Consider the following 17,196-nt stretch of genomic DNA (forward strand, 5'->3'; position numbering starts at 1 on the left):
TTGGGACAGTCCTTTTAAAAACAAAACTTGTTAATTTCAGTATGTTCGGGGAATTTAAAATGTTCGCTATTTCATGTAATATTCTAAAGAAATGCATGATGCAGAAGATATACGAATAATTGTAAAGCATACAAGGGCATTCAGATTTTAGAACCTCAAAGGTTAATTCAATTCCAATATTAAACACAGTGGACAGGAATTTTCAATTAAAGAGCTTTGTTGCACATTACCTTGCAGATCCTTTTTCAGACCAAAGGTTTCATTACAAAACTGTCAAATCTGAAAATTAAATGCGAGCACCATTTGCAATGTTGTGATAGGGGAGCGAGCGGTCAAAGGGAAAGTTATGTCAATCCTCAATGTCAGTGGCGCATAAATTAGTTCTATTTATAGAAATAATGTGCAAATGAGATTTTTGGTGAATTAGTGGGCAAGAATTTCCGCCAGCGGTCACACCCAAAAGTAGATTGGTGGCTGCCCCGGTACCAATTTTAATTATGTCAAAGAATGAAATGTTGATTTATCGTACTTGCTTATTGCTGCACAAGAAATACAGGCCAGAGGGTTCAGGTTCAATCTCTCGGGTGATTTAACAGATCTCAGGCAGACCAACAGCTGTGACTGCACTCGTCCTTAGAGCTGTTGGGTTGTGAGGGGAAACCTCCTGATTATTATTCTCCATTGGAAAGTGTGCATTAGGGAGATCAGGTGAGTGTCGGAGCAGACTCAGTCCCAGTGCCTCGATAGTCAAATACACACTGTCTGGCTGGTATGATCATATGGGCAAATTAGCTGATGGGATCTGGTGCCTGGCATAGCTATACACCAGAATTATTCAGAGCCTTCAGGAGAAGATGGGACAAACACTGCCATCACCCTGCTTATTGTACTTGGAGCTTATGCATTCAAAATAGAAATGCCTGTCTAATACACAAGGGTTGTGTGCTAACTTATACCCTGACAGTATCTCCTCTCCCTAAAATGGGGCGCTCCATGCCACAAGAAGCACCATCTAGTAGTCCAGCAAAAAGCTTGTGAAAACTGAGAAGTCTCTTTCTTCATACATAAGGCAATGGAGAGCGGGATTGGAATCTGGATCTTCTGAATAGGAGTTCAGGTTCTACTGCTGGGTGCACAATGGGATCACCTTGCAAATGATTTGATAGCAGTTGTCTCAAAACGCTTCACAGAGTGTACTGTAAAGTGAATTGCCTGTTTGACATCGGGAATTTTACCTAGTTTCATACTACAATTGAATAAAATCCTCTGTCTCTATACAAGGACTCACTGCTCTCAGCAGTTCCTCGCACAAATTTATTCTTATTATTCCATCTCCACAGGATAAACAAGTTCCATTATAGATGTTTGTCCCCACCCTAACAGCAGACATTAGCTGCTCAGGAGAGGTCATTAGAGTCTTTTGTCACAGGATGATGACATCAGGCAGCCTGCTGTTTTTTGCCTGAAATGCTGAGGCAACCAGGCCTGTGAGTTTTCTCTTTTATTGTCAAAAAAAACATAAATAGGGCAGATTGCTTTTCGCTCATAATTTTGCAGGTTAGAGGCATTTTCATAAATGTTCACAATATCCCATCAGGAGGAGCTCCACACATACTGTCTGTTCCTTGCCTGCCTCAAAACTAGCAGTAATGAACATGACGCACAACAGACACACAGAAAATTTCATGTGTAAGTGGCATATATATGTGGAACTCGGTTTGTTTTGGATGCTCTTAAGCATGGCGACACAAGTGTCAGACACCCAACTTACCGCTAAAAAAGGAAAACAAAAGGATATGCTTCCAATTTAATGTTAAAGTTGCATTCTGCAGGGTAACATCTCAACGCTGATTAATTTCCCATTTACTTCAATCAGTAGGAGAATCCCCAATATGATTTGGCAACAGAAGTCTGCTACTGGGTCATTAACAGGCATGGCGAGGTATTTGAAAGCAAAAGATTCTTTCAATTCAGTTCTTTTATTATTTAGTAGAAACTTCATAGAATCCATAAATATAATTTCCCTCCAGTCGATTTGGGTAGAGAAACAGTCCCACTGGCCTGCTAGTATATCACCCAAGTAGTTATTTTTCACATCTGAGACCTTCACGTGCCAGACCCTCTTCACTTGCAAGTATAAAAAATGAACATTGACAGGCCTGTCAGACATGAATGACATCAAAGCTTTGATTCTGTAACCAAATGGAGACTTTCCACCAGGGGATAGTCATCAGTGACTGGAATCCTCGCTGATTTTTCCTTCTCCTTAGCCTGAGGTCATCAAGTCTAATCATGTTGCCCTTCACCAGAAGTGTGGGCAGAGATAACTTAGCAGAGACCAGGATCAAACCTGTGGCCTCTCAGGTCTTTATGAAGCAGTGTTAACTAGACACCGAATGAACCCAGCCGGTAAAATATGATTACAATATTTAAAAATGTGCCTCAACTGAGACACTATTGGAGTAATGGTATGCAATTCATTAATTAGAAGCTCTGCTGGAGAGTGTAACTTCCCTTTTACACAATGACAAATTGTTGGCATTTGATTTGCTAAGAGATGCCTTTCTGTTTTCAGCCAGAAGAACATGGATTTCTATTCATAGAGTCCGGATACTCATCCTAGTTTCCACTTTGGTATGAAATGGACCTTCGTGTAAGGGTTTCACGTGCTCTTGTCATAGCATCTGTACCAAGGCTGTCTTCTGTGATCTTGAAAAGGCCAGCTTTTGGCTGTATTAACATAAAGAAACTCATCCCACTTCCCTAATTGAAAAGTGAACACATGAAAGGGAGAGGGAACAAAACAAAAGGATAAAATTGCAACACAGGTGGGGTGGGGGAAGAGTCCAATCACAGTGGTTTCATTGAAACTATTGTTCCCAAGTGATATACCCACAATGGAGAATTTCCGAAAGGTATTGTCATTTTAAAAGGTCCACTTGTAACATTATAAAGCCGCAACTTTTAATATTACCCACAACATCGAGTTCAAAAAGATAAACAGTAGTAAAACTATGGGAATGTTTATAAAAACATATCGCAACTGCTTCCCAGCCACAATGAAATCAAAATAATAAGCGGAATGATTTACAAACAAAGATTATAAACTTAACCCAGCCTTATATCTCACGAGAGATTTTTTTTATCATGTCAATATTTAAACATGCAGCAATGACAATCTCGACACCGTTGAACTGAGATAGGAATAAGCAAACGACATGCAATGTGCTAAATCTTCTTAGCAACGTTGAGCTTGATATAAATCAAATTGTGACCAGCCCGGCCAACAATAAATGACAACTGAAAATAACTGGTAACTGAAAATATGAAATAATAAGGATGGCCTCCAATGCCATTGCTTTTGCTGGATTTAAAAATTGGTATCAGGCCAGAAACAGTCATTCACAAATCATCCACGTACTTGGATCAGAAAAGCTGGTTCTTAAAAGGAAAGAGAGCAATTTCCCCCCCACCAGAAGTTTGCATTTGAGACACACAAAGGCTCTGTCAAGCATATAACCAGAGACCATCATATATATATATATTTATATTATCTTAACTCCCCAAAGCTCAGGGCAGAGCATTCATTCATTCCAAGCAATGATGAACGATTCGAAACACTTTATCATTCATTCTCAGCAAAAGCAAACACAAAATACATTACCAAACCGATTCCATGCAGCTGCAGACACACAGACACACACACAGACACACACATACAGACACACACACACACAGACACATACAGACACACACACACAGACACACACACACACAGACACACACACAGACACATACAGACACACACACACACAGAGCCGCGATTAAGAGTCAGGAAATAAAAATAAAACACCAAAAAAAGCTCCAAAAAAAACACTCCAGAAACGTAAAGCTTTTGCAACCCGTCTGTGTGAGTGTGTGTGAGAGAGAGAGAGAGACAGAGAGACAGAGAGTGAGAGACAGAGTGTGAGAGAGAGTGAGAGATAGAGAGAGTGAGAGAGAGATAGAGACAGAGTGTGTGAGAGAGAGAGAGAGAGAGAGAGGGTGTGACAGAGAGGGATAGAGATAGAGAGAGAGACAGAGTGTGAGTGAGAGATAGAGAGATAGAGAGAGACAGAGTGTGAGTGAGAGAGAGAGAGAGAGAGATGGGGACAACACGCACTTGGAACAAGAACTTCACACAGATACTTTATCTCTCTCTCTCTCTTTTGCGTTGGCTACAATGTACATTTTGTTTTGCTGTAACACCATCACCACCATCACCATCACCACCACCACCATCACCATCACCACCATCACCATCACCACCACCACCATCACCATCACCACCATCACCATCACCACCATCACCATCACCACCACCACCATCACCATCACCATCACCATCACCACCATCACCATCACCACCACCACCATCACCATCACCACCATCACCATCACCACCATCACCATCACCACCATCACCATCACCATCACCACCATCACCATCACCATCGGCGGCCGCTCACACACAGCGCCTTCACCTACCGACTGCTCTGAGCTCTTTGCGGCCGCACCGCTCGCGATCTCCTCCCCGACAGCCTCCGAAGGTTACAAAATCCTGACGATCCCGACGGGATACATGGGAAGGGGAGGAGGGAAGAGGAGAGCTGAGTCCCCGGGGCATCCAAGGCTGCCTCCGGGCTCAGTGAGACCGACTGACAGACCGAGACTGAGACTGAGAGGAGCTGCTGTTAGTCTTCCAGTGCTGTGTGTCCCTCTCTGTCCCTGTCCCTCTCTCTGTCTCTGTGTCTCTGTCCCTCTCTCTGTCCCTCTCTGTCTCTGTCCCTCTGTGTCTCTCTGTCTCTGTCCCTCTCTGTCTCTGTGTCCCTCTCTGTCTCTGTGTCCCTCTCTGTCTCTGTGTCTCTGTCCCTCTCTCTGTCCCTCTCTGTCTCTGTCCCTCTCTCTGTCTGTGTCTCTGTCCCTCTCTGTCTCTGTGTCCCTCTCTGTCTCTGTGTCCCTCTCTGTCTCTGTGTCCCTCTGTCTCTGTGTCTCTGTCCCTCTCTCTGTCTGTGTCTCTGTCCCTCTCTGTCTCTGTCCCTCTCTGTCTCTGTGTCCCTCTCTGTCTCTGTCCCTCTCTGTCTCTGTGTCCCTCTCTGTCTCTGTCTCTCTCTCTGTGTCCCTCTGTGTCTCTCCCTGTCTCTGTGTCCCTCTCTGTCCCTGTCCCTCTCCGTCTCTGTGTCCCTCTCTGTCTCTGTGTGTGTGTGTGTGTGTGTGAGAGAGAGAGAGAGAGATCTGACCACTTGCATTACTCTGAGTCCAGGCTCTCAGAGGCTCTGGTCACAGGAGGCGCCTCATACTTACATCCTCTGCGCATTTTAACGTAAGAGAGGTCAGGAGTGAACCCCACAACCCATGTGATAGCCTCACGCAAGCAGTTATTGCTGTAGTGTGTGTGTGTGTATAAAAAAATGCAGAGAATATCTTGTTCTGCTCTTTTTTTAGCGCCTTCTGGGGGACTGGAAGACCACTTTTTTTTATTCTCTCTCTCCCCCCATCCCCCACCCCCTAAAAAAAATATTTCAAAAAATACATACCTCCAATGAGATGCCATTTATTTGATTCATTTCATTTGCTTTCTATTCTTTTTACATCAAAAAAAAGATCTACTCGTCTCCTGGTAAAGTAAGATCCGACCTTGTGTTTTGTTTTGCTTTTGTTTTGTTTTGACAACATTTTGTTTTGCAACCGAAAAATGAAAAATATTTCATTGCTTAAGACTTCTTGTTTTGGAAAACAAATGCAGCTCTACAATAATACTGTACTTCCAATCATACATTGTGTCATTTGCCAATGCTTTGTGGTGTCCTCTTGCAAAGCCCAAATTTGGAGAAAAGAAAGATTTATTATTGCAGTATTTGACAACGTTGACCTGGATCTCAGACTATTTTCCTCCCAATATATAGAGAAATGTGACATTAGAGAAATCGGCCTAATTTCTTAGCCAAAACCACAAACAACAATTCTCATTGGAAACAAGACTGAACAGGTCTGACACTGCACATTGTTGATAGATGTTTTATAAATTACTATTACATGAAAATACCTGTGGCAGGTACCTGACAGGCAGGATTATTTTTCAGAAAAAGATGACATTTCCCACACCCTCCCTGCCCTCCACCTCTCCTAATCTCCACTCCCAGCTCGGATGCAAATCATTGACTGTCCAGCACCTTGGGACATCCTCTCGACATGAAAGGTACTATATAAATGTAATTTCTTGTTGTTATTTCCCTGTTGACTAGTACATCACTTAACCTCCTGGTGTAATGCTAAGACCTCCAGACAAGAAAATTACAGGTTCGATTTCGGATCAGTGACAGATTTGTTTCTCTCAGTCGGCACAATCCCAGCCATTTGCTATTTGGAAATAAAGTGTGCTGGTGAAGGATGTAGGATCAGAACAAGAATTGGACTGGGCGGAGATTCACTCCATGATCAGAGAGCCAGCCAGCCCATCAGAAGTCAGTCGAGTGATCGCACATAAAGATAGGCCACTTGGAATAAGAGAACTAATTAGTCATTATCTAAAATGATAAGCAATAGTCAGGAAGGAAGGAAGGAAATTAGAAGTGGATAAAATGTGAGCACATTTTAGCTGACAAAAATAAAGACCATTTCACAAACTACTCACCGCAAAAAATCGCTAGTCAGGTCCACATGTGTATGTTACACCATGTAAGATGCAAAAAAATCACATCAATATTTGACACTTCACACATGTTAACAGATCTGTATCGCTCACCAACGAAAGATACTTCTTAGATAAGTGATGACATTGGATACAGATGGACAGATGGCACAACATCTTTGCACTGGTTATCTTGTAGAGATTATCTTGCCATTCGCAACACAAATCACAAACTGTGGTTCTCCTAAATAAATTCTGATCTGCCTATAAACCAACGTCCTTACCAGTCCAATGACTAAAAGGCTGATCATCTGATACCTTACAGGCCATGGGAGGAATTCTAAGCATTTATGAAATAATCCAGCATTATCAACAGAAGACAATCAATGGCATTGAAACTTAAAATAGCATTGGCTGAATTCCTGAAAGGTTCCAAGGTCAAGAACTGAGATCCTCAGTAATAATCGTTGTACAACGCTACATGGCTGCACAAAGATGTGATAACGGATTGAGGCTGGTTGGCAATGAAATTGGTCCTTACAGATAGGACAGTATTAGAAGAGCTGAACAAACGTTTCAACTCACCAGCACCACCATGTGCTATTGGAGGGTGACAGAGTGTATTTAAATGAAGTTTAAATTTAAATTTACCAATGATACAGCACAGTATTTACGAGGCTCTGGAATTTACTTCCCGCTTTAACATTTTCTCAGTACAGACAATGCAATAAATAATAATAATCCTTGCATTTGATACGGCGCTTTTCACGTCTTCTAAACGTCTCAAAGCGCTTCACAGGATATACTGTAAAGTGAATTGACCGTATATTTGTGGGCGAAACGCGGACAGCCGATTGCGCACGGCAGCGTCCCGCAAACAGTCATGGATTTGAGTGGCCAAATTATTATTGTTTCTTGAAGGATTATTATCTCCGGAACAGGTTAGATTGGTTAGGTATTAGATCCGTTGGAACTGTCAAAACGCACAGGAACGAGGCAGAGCTTGCAAGATTGGTTCGGGGTGAAGAAGGCCCTTCGGCCCATTCGGTCCCATACCTACGTCTTTCCGCCAAGGCATCAATTTTTATTCTTTTTAACGAACGCAGCGGCCTGGACTCCCACCTTCGTGGGTAAGCGGTTCCAGCTGACAACACACATTAACCCCCCGCCCCCCCCAACCAAAAAAAAATATGGACCGCATTGACCTTAAATTCCCATCACTACGCACACACACACACACACACGCACAAGACGGGCGAACGGTAAACACCTGAACGTAAAGATGTTGCGCTTTGCAGTCCGTTGCGTGAAAGCGCTTCGAGACGGCTCGACGACGTGACGAGGCGCTGCATCAACTGCAAGGATTATATATACACATATATATATACACATATAGTGTATTTAATATTGAAGGCACATGGAAATGCACACACAGGAATAATAATAACAATAATAATAATAATAATAATAACATTAATTGCCTCCACAGCAGAAAGGGCAGAGCTCAGGGCAGAGAGAGAGAGAGGGGGGTGAGGGGAGGCCCCGGGCTGAGGCCGGGCCTGGGGTGTCAGCCATGGGCCCGGGGAGACCCGGTCCCCGGCGCTGGTAGGAACCTCAGCCCCGGGTGCGGAGGCTCCGGGGAGTGGGCGGGGAGGGACCACCAACCACGTTCGCTCGCGGTCCCCCGGACCCCCGGACCCGCCGCCCAGTCTCTCATCTCCCCCCCCCTCCCCCACACCCCCCCACACCCACACCCCCCGGTCAGCGAACCGCCCGCAGCCGTTCACCCGCCATGAGTTGGGCCGCGGCCGCCAGGTCAGGCCATCCCGGGGCAGCGCGGAGGCGGGGCCGTTACTGCCCTAACAACCGCCCTAACAACCCGGGATCTGCCCTAACAACCCGGGATCTGCCCTAACAACCGCCCTAACAACCCGGGATCTGCCCTAACAACCGCCCTAACAACCCGGGATCTGCCTAACAACCGCCCTAACAACCCGGGATCTACCCTAACAACCCGGGATTTACCCCAACAACCCGGGATCTGCCCTAACAACCGCCCTAACAACCCGGGATCTACCCTAACAACCCGTCCTAACAACCCAGGATCTACCCTAACAACCCAGGATCTACCCTAACAACCGTCCTAACAACCCGGGATCTACCCTAACAACCCGTCCTAACAACCCAGGATCTACCCTAACAACCAAGGATCTACCCTAACAACCGTCCTAACAACCCGGGATCTGCCCTAACAACCTGGGATCTGCCCTAACAACCGCCCTAACAACCCAGGATCTACCCTAACAACCGTCCTAACAACCCGGGATCTACCCTAACAACCGTCCTAACAACCCTAGATCTACCCTAACAACCGTCCTTAACAACCCAGGATCTACCCTAACAACCGTCCTAACAACCCAGGATCTGCACTAATAACCGCCCTAACAACCCGGGATCTACCCTAACAACCGTCCCTAACAACCCTGGATCTGCCCTAACAACCAAGGATCTACCCTAACAACCGTCCTAACAACCCGGGATCTGCCCTAACAACCGCCCTAACAACCCAGGATCTACCCTAACAACCAAGGATCTACCCTAACAACCGTCCTAACAACCCGGGATCTGCCCTAACAACCTGGGATCTGCCCTAACAACCGCCCTAACAACCCGGGATCTACCCTAACAACCGCCCTAACAACCCTGGATCTACCCTAACAACCATCCTAACAACCCGGGATCTACCCTAACAACCGTCCTAACAACCCAGGATCTACCCTAACAGCCGTCCCTAACAACCCTGGATCTACCCTAACAACCGTCCTTAACAACCCAGGATCTACCCTAACAACCGTCCTAACAACTCAGGATCTGCCCTAATAACCGCCCTAACAACCCGGGATCTACCCTAACAACCGTCCTAACAACCCAGGATCTGCCCTAATAACCGCCCTAACAACCCGGGATCTACCCTAACAACCGTCCCTAACAACCCAGGATCTACCCTAACAACCGTATAACAACCAGTATAACAACTACCCTAACAACCATCCCAGCCCCCACATTACTTATGAAGCTTCCACCCCATGATTCACAGACGGTTGTGCTTGTGTTAAAATCCAGTGAGCAAATCATTGCAAGTGCAAAATGTACTTTATCAGTTTTGAAAGAAGATCATTCTTTCTTAAATTTGAAAGTTTCTGTAAGACACTGAAGACATTAGTGTTCAAATTACAAAATGAGTAATTGCTATTGAACATACACATTTCGAATGTAATTATGTCTTGTATTTAATTACAAAAGATCATATTTAACAAATGTGATTGATGTCTTTCTTTCCATTTTTTCAGGATTCACAGAAGCCTCATATTTCTCATCAAGGCGTGTGTTTTAACAGTTTTAATTATTTATGTCACCATACCATTTGCCATGAAGATAAATCCTGTTATTGCACCAATGATGATCTATTTTAATTTATGCAAGTATAAATCAATTTTCATACAAATTTGCATTCAATTGTGAATGTGCTTTAAATAAGCACAAAGGTGGCTTATAGTGGGGTATAGTTCCACGATTTTCAAATACCTCACCCATGGCCATTCTTGATGTGTAGAGGTATACACATACAGAGTTGGTGGACAATTTAACATGTACTAGACAGAGACTTCTGAAATGGAATTGGCAATAGTAGATCTTACAATTATATTTGCACTTCTTTAGTCTAATAATTAACCCAGGACAGAACAGAGATTAAAAAAGGGATCTTTCTGATCTGTATTGCTCAGTATTGCCCCATTTACACACTGAGATACCAGGGACTTGTTTCTTGTGTTGTTTAGAAATAAATCGCTACCTTCAGGCATTTCATCTGAAGCCGATACATTATTACTTTATAAGTTACTTTGATTTTGCAATTGATAAGAGAAAAAGACAAGAGTAAATCACAAGATCATAAATGGGGTTTGAATAAGACCCATCAGCCGATTTGATCTCACCTTTCTAGAATTCCCATCCTGTAGTCCTTGCATTACAGCATCAAGCGTTTTCTTAAATTAGTCAAGATACAGTTCAGGGCATCGTCACTGTAACAATCGAAAGCAGCCTGGAAGCAGAGTAAAGCTTCACCCAGTTCCCCCAAAACCAAGTTAAAGCAGAATATTAATTCATCTTAATCCTTATATTTCATGGAACATGACTCATTCTTTTGTTATGGGGTTATGCATTAATCACACAATCATTCAATTGATTTTTATTTTGCAGTCAGATCTCCTTTCATTGATCTGCAGCATCCTGGAAAGTTTATAAACCACACTGTAAATCTATATCTCACTCCCGAAGAAGGAGTTACAGTTGGAGTCTGGTAAGTATCAGATATCAGGGAGTAAATAATCACTTGCATCTGATGTGGCAACTTTTCACGTTGGAACATCTCGGAGTGCCTCACATAATAAGTTGCTTTGAAGATTAGTTATTTGTGTAGACAAATACACTACTGTATCTAATCAATAATGCCACACGGTCAACAATCAGTGAATGACCAATGAATTTGTTCTGGGACAAATAGGATGAGGTGGGATATTATCTAAGGCACTTGGGAAACTTTTTGCTTTTTGAAATAGTATCTACTGATAGGTCACATCTGAACAGACACACTCATCTTAAAGTCTCATTCTTAATTGTCTCATTTTAATTTTGCCTCCAAATTGATTTAATTTGGTGGTGGTGATGACGGGTGGGGGAGGGTGGAATCAAAGTACATCACCAATTACTGCTGAAAATAACTGGTTGAATTGCATTTACATTCCACTACATTAGAGTGAGTCTGACAGCCAAATGCATAAGACTTTGTAGTTGAGATTGTTTGAACTCTGAAATGTAACATTTTCTTTCCTAACGCCTGTTTCATGCTGGCATAATTAGGGTTATTTAATTTGAACTCTCTTCTAGGCATACTGTACCAGAAAGTAGGTGGATGGAAACTCGAGGGAAAGATCAGCAGTGGTATGAAGCTACACTGTCAGATGGTAATCCAGTAATAGTTTATCTCCATGGCAATGGAGGCAATAGGTGATGCCATTTTTAAATGGACATGTCATTTGTTTACTATCAAGTTTGCTAGATAGCAAGTCTGCTACTTGATGTGGTTTTATGTAATAATTAAAATTCTTATTAAATTTAGGGCTGAAAGCTACAGAGTTGCACTGGTAAAGGTAATTGCTAATTTTTTTTACACACTTCAATGATTACCTGACCTCATGGTCATTTTTTGTGAAAATTGGGATATTTAAGCCACTTAAGTGGAGTCTGGTAAGTATCAAATTATGTGCTTTCCTACAAAACTCACACTTACAGTAAATTCTGTAAAAAGTTTTGAGATGTCATCCGATATGAAAGTTTTATACAAGGATTATTGATATTATTTCAGAGTTCATCAAATTGCGCAGGCTTTTAATCAGGAGCCTTTATATTTCAATATATATTTCACATAAATGGGACATATATTGCACATTAATAACTAGACATTTTCAGAAATGAAAACCAAAGGGTATTTTCACAAACAATTCATATTTGTAATTCAATTGTACTTTTTAAAATGCCGTGAGCAAACAGTGATAGCTGTATATCAATTTTGTGCAGTTCACCTAAAATTAGAAGATGGTTGCATTATATAAACAATCCTTGTTTTTGATATGTAAAATATCATTTGGCATTTTATATTTAACAAGAATAGGTTGATCCAGTAGAAGTAGAACTGGAGAGTGGAACTTCTGAAAAGGAAGCTTAAGGCTGAATCCAATGATCACTTGAGGTTTACTGAGAATTTTTGTATGGGCATTGGTGGAGGAAAAGAAAAACTGGATAGGGATCATTTCAAGGTATAACATACCTCCTGGTGGTTTAATGGGGGAACTACATCATCAGTCCACGTAGAATTATTTGAAACTTGCACTGTAAGAACCTAACACTGAAGGAGCAAAGTGTAGCTATGGAAACAAGGGCTGGTAGCATTTATGATGGAAAAAATAACTAAAATGTCCCTTCTTTCTACAAAAGGTGCTGAGTGCAAATGGATTTCATGTACTAGCCATGGACTATAGAGGTAGGAAAACACACCAAAAAAATATAATTTTTCAACTATGGTAATAATTTACCATAAGGTATAGTCACCAACATTCTGACTAGACATAATTTTGTCTCAATAGCAGAGTGAAAACATACAAATCATAGCATCTTAATTTGTTGAAAAGTATTCTTATTAACATTTTTCAGTATAATATTCTTTGATTTATTTCAGGATGGGGAGATTCTACAGGTTACCCTAGTGAGGAAGGATTGACTATGGATTCCGTCCACCTCTATGAGTGGGCCAGAGCTCGGAGTGGGAGAAGTTTTGTGTGTCTCTGGGGACACTCGTTGGGCACTGGGCAAGTTTTCTGTTAAATCACGACCTTATAAATAATAATGTACATTATGTACATACTATCCATAGAATTTTTCAGGAATAAATTGCTAATTATTTCTCAATAAATGTGCTTCCTGTTGAAAAATACGATTCAAACCATCCATTCTAATCTCTTATCAGAGATCACAGAATGGAGTATTTAAGGAGAACACACATGTTAGCAAATTGATGTTGAAAGACATTAGTACAATTTTTAAAACTTTATTTTACAGTGTGGCCTCAAACACTGCACGAAGGCTACAAGAGAAAGGTAAAAACTATATTCCTTGGATTCAATAATGCTATGCAATGGTAAATTATAATAATAATCCTTGAATTTGATGTAGCGCCTTATCACGACTTTGAGATGTCTCAAAGCGCTTCATTATTAAAGAAACATTGAGATAAGTGTTTTTCCCCCTATTGAATATGAATAGCCTGAATAAGAAACTTTACCAGAATTGTGGGTTTGATTAAATAGGACGTCCGGCTGATGCAATTGTACTGGAAGCTCCATTTACAACTATACGAGAAGAAGTAACCTGTCACCCATTTTCAGTGGTATGTAACCTAATGGGTTGTTTAGTAGCTATACTCAATGTGAAAACAATTAAGACAATACTTTTTAAACTGTAACTACTTTGCGTTTCAAACGTATAAATATTTGAAGGCATTGTTTTGTCCTCTCTGATATTATTGAAAGCAGAACTGTATTTCAATAACGTAACACATGTTTGTTTTACCCTAACATCAGTTTGTCCATCTTTACAACTAATAGGTATAAACACCAATTTCTAGGATAATGTAATAATTTTGATAGAGTAATCTTTTTAAGCCTTATTGAATATAATAATAGATTAGACTCGCAGGTAGAACACCGGTGTATTATTAGAAGAATATTAAATATTAAAAGAATATTTTTACTTGCGTAAGACATATTCTGAAAGTCTGTGGTGTAATCAAAAGCTATCTCTTTACTGTAAACTTTGATTATATGGGGAGGACATGTTATTGCTTGTGAAAATATAGAGTAGGAACACACTTGCCTGATATCTGCTTACAGGATTGTTTCCTTTTACAGATTTACAAGCAGTTTCCTGGATTTGAATGGTTCTTCTTAGATCCAGTAACAGAAAATAATATTGTTTTTCATAACATTGAAAAGTAAGTTGATTGTTATCTGAATATCTTCTTATAAAAATATTTTAAAAACATGAAGAATCTCTGAATATAAAATACTATGTATTTTAAATGCTGATTTATTTCTCAGATTTGGTCACTTCTTATTGACCAAATGGTCTAAAATGAGTTGTGAACTTTCTGACATTAGGGTGTAACTTGTGTGCTAAAGTATTGACCACCTGTACATGATCTGGAAATAGCTGGGCGTAGAGGGTATATAATTTCATAATACTCGTTTTGGGATATTTCACTATGTATAGTGGCTCGTGTGACATGTCACCATGAGTGTGCGTGTTAAATACTCCTCAGATACCACTCTATTTCTTTTCACTGTGCTTCTATTTTAGTCTGAAGTCAGTATCTAGCCCTGTGTTGATTCTGCATGCAGAAGATGATCCCATCATACCGTTTGAATTGGGTAGAAAGGTACATTACTCTTTGATTAAGTGATTTATTTTACTATATTATAGATAAAGGTAATCTGCTGGCAAAAGTTCCACTGATCCATTTTAACAATAGCTCATTACATAGTTTCAACATTATTAATTCATCTTATCATAATGTGTGTCATAATGCTATTATAACATCTGAAGTTGTTTCTAGGGCTTATATCATAAATGTGCAGCGAGTAGGGAAGTTATAAGTTCAGATATTGGTGCAGCACTACATTACACAGATCAGAAGGTTTCAGGTATGAATCCTGATCTGTGCTACACTCAACTTATTAATCATAAAAAACAGAGTTAGCTGATCTAACTTAGAGGAGCAGTTGGGGCATTACAATTGGATTCAATTTGTAAAGATAGAGAAGGGGAAATCAAGCTGGTTATCCTGATCGCTATCCATCAACTCCTGTTGGAAGTCTCACGGGGGGATAGGATCAAGCTCAGTTCTGACAGCTCCATGGTTGAACAGTATGCCATTTACTCTATCAAGGCTACGCAGAGGTATTGGAGGAGATCCCATCATATCTTTCAAATTAGGTAGAAAGACACATTACTCTTTGAATGCAGTGGCTTTCACAGTATTATGCATAGAGACAATCTGCTGAATAAATGGGATCATGATACAATGGCAGTTGAAGGAAAATACTCGCTGTACAAGTGGAGAGAAAATTCGTAAATCAAAATTGGGAGGAGTTGTGATAATTTCTACAAAACCTTTCTTTTTGTATTTGCACTTTAGAGATCAAATCGAATTAAATTTCACCTTAGTAGCATTTCTCAACCCACATTATCTGTAATTTCTTTTTGATATATATATGTAGCTCTACAGATCGCTGCATGATTCACGGATATTCAAGGAACAAGTGAAGTTTGTTGCATTCCCTGGCATACTTGGGTATAAGCACAACTTAATTTATAGAGACCCACGATTGCCAGAAATTCTAAAGTAAGCCATTATATCTTTTATCTCAAATATATATTGCAATTTTTATGGCACAATTTCACAATTAAAGTTTAGTTTCCAACTAAATTTGCACTTGATAAACAGCTGAATTTGAGAGATGTAAAGCATATACAGAACCCTTCATGGTGTACCACCAAACCATAGAAGATTAGGAAGATCTCTGGTTTCACCACATGTCTGTGCTAAATTAGCCACTTTTATCTGTAGAATTAATTGGAGCACTGGTTCGCCTAACCATTTTAGGACTGAGTTTTTTTTCTGAAGGGGTATAAACAGTAGAAATATGGCTCCCATTCCTGACCACTCTCCAACCAAGTGGACATTGCCTCCAATGCTCCTCTCATATGAGCAGCAGTATTGAACAACCACAACAAAATTACATTTGTGTAGTGCCTTTCACGTCGGGAGGACGTCCCAGGGTTTCAAACTGACAAATGATTGAATTGGGTGTATGTATTATAATTCCGATAAATTGAGTGTATAAATGAAAAATACAAAGAAAGAAAAGTTTTATGCTTGAAATCGAATGTGTAATACAAAAAAAATTAGGGCAACCATTTTATAAAGTTTCCTCACAAATTAGTTCATAATTTTTTTTAGAAAAAGTATTTTAATTTTCTTCATATCTGATACTGTTCAATTATTGAAATAATGAGCAGGCATGCAACAATATGTTTTCTTTTCTCCTTTGCTAAAATAGTATTCTCGTTTATGATGGATGGAATAAAATTCAGCAATAAGTGTTATTTTTTAAAAACAGCATGCAATTCACTGGATAGGCTAGTAATGGTAGTTTATATTCTGATAGTTTATGCATTTAAACCAATTACTGTATATCTACACTTTGTTTTTCTTCATTTCAGGGAGTTCTTCAAGAGCACTACCAAATGTTGAACTTATGGTACAGTGAACTTATGTCGATGGTACAGAACAACCTGGTGGTGTACATTTAAAAAAAATATTTGGCATGTACGATGGCAAATCGTTCCACTGGCTGGACATAGCTGGTGCACTGTAGTTTGTATTAAAGATTAGGTACAACATCTAATTTGTCTCTGCACAATTGTTTAGATACTGAACAGAAAGTTGGGAGAAGGCACAGGGAGAATGCAAGGATTATTATTAATTCTAACGTACAGAAGTAGCCTTGGGTCGCCAACTTAGGCCAGTTAGAAACTGTACAGCCGTTTTATGTAATTTGGGGAATTGTAAATGCATTGAAATTTGATTCTTAATAAATAATGGCCCTTTAGTTTAAGTTCTGGATTTCAAAACACTGTAAATTCCTATTTCTCCATATTATTGTACTGCGCTAGTTTAAAAACGTTTCTGGCCTCTCTAGATTCCTACAGATGTACTGTACAGAAACTGATAAGTACGTGTCTGTGAGTAGCCTGCTATAAAAAAAATTATAGCCTAGAATGAAGTTTATAAACAACATCAGCAGAGCGCATAAAGATCAACCGTCTCAAGACAAGAGATTCTTAAAAGG

The 17,196-nt window shown here is 40.4% G+C and overlaps 2 protein-coding genes across 7 annotated transcripts in view; one reads left to right on the forward strand and one right to left on the reverse strand.

The window, feature by feature from the left end:
* nin (ninein (GSK3B interacting protein)) overlaps window positions 1-5,354 on the reverse strand; it is a 57,060-nt gene extending 51,706 nt beyond the window's left edge. For 3 of the 4 annotated variants that reach the window (XM_042338015.1, XM_042338014.1, XM_042338016.1), the window contains exon 1: window positions 4,528-4,772. The gene's annotated coding sequence lies outside the window, so the exon portion shown is untranslated. Of the gene's footprint in view, window positions 1-4,527; window positions 4,773-5,343 lie in introns of those variants that run through there. The other variant, XM_007888197.1, reaches the window with a different exon arrangement.
* A 2,842-nt stretch (window positions 5,355-8,196) lies between these two features.
* Window positions 8,197-16,747, forward strand: LOC103175265 (lysophosphatidylserine lipase ABHD12). Of its 3 annotated transcripts, none has more exons than XM_042338093.1 (13): window positions 8,197-8,275; window positions 10,021-10,148; window positions 10,931-11,030; window positions 11,618-11,737; window positions 11,850-11,880; window positions 12,725-12,770; window positions 12,966-13,095; window positions 13,346-13,383; window positions 13,594-13,673; window positions 14,194-14,276; window positions 14,642-14,720; window positions 15,562-15,686; window positions 16,568-16,747. In XM_042338093.1, the coding sequence occupies exons 1-13, from the start codon at window positions 8,244-8,246 to the stop codon at window positions 16,596-16,598; spliced, it is 1,023 nt and encodes a 340-aa protein (XP_042194027.1). In that variant the 5' UTR covers window positions 8,197-8,243; the 3' UTR covers window positions 16,599-16,747. The 3 variants fall into 3 exon arrangements, with proteins under 3 accessions (XP_042194027.1, XP_042194029.1, XP_042194028.1); XM_042338094.1 differs by lacking the exon at window positions 8,197-8,275 and adding an exon at window positions 8,431-8,485; XM_042338095.1 differs by lacking the exon at window positions 15,562-15,686.
* Window positions 16,748-17,196: the final 449 nt, after the last annotated feature.

The sequence above is a fragment of the Callorhinchus milii genome, unplaced genomic scaffold (assembly GCF_018977255.1).
Source record: "Callorhinchus milii isolate IMCB2004 unplaced genomic scaffold, IMCB_Cmil_1.0 Scaffold9, whole genome shotgun sequence".
Classification (NCBI taxonomy): domain Eukaryota; kingdom Metazoa; phylum Chordata; class Chondrichthyes; order Chimaeriformes; family Callorhinchidae; genus Callorhinchus; species Callorhinchus milii.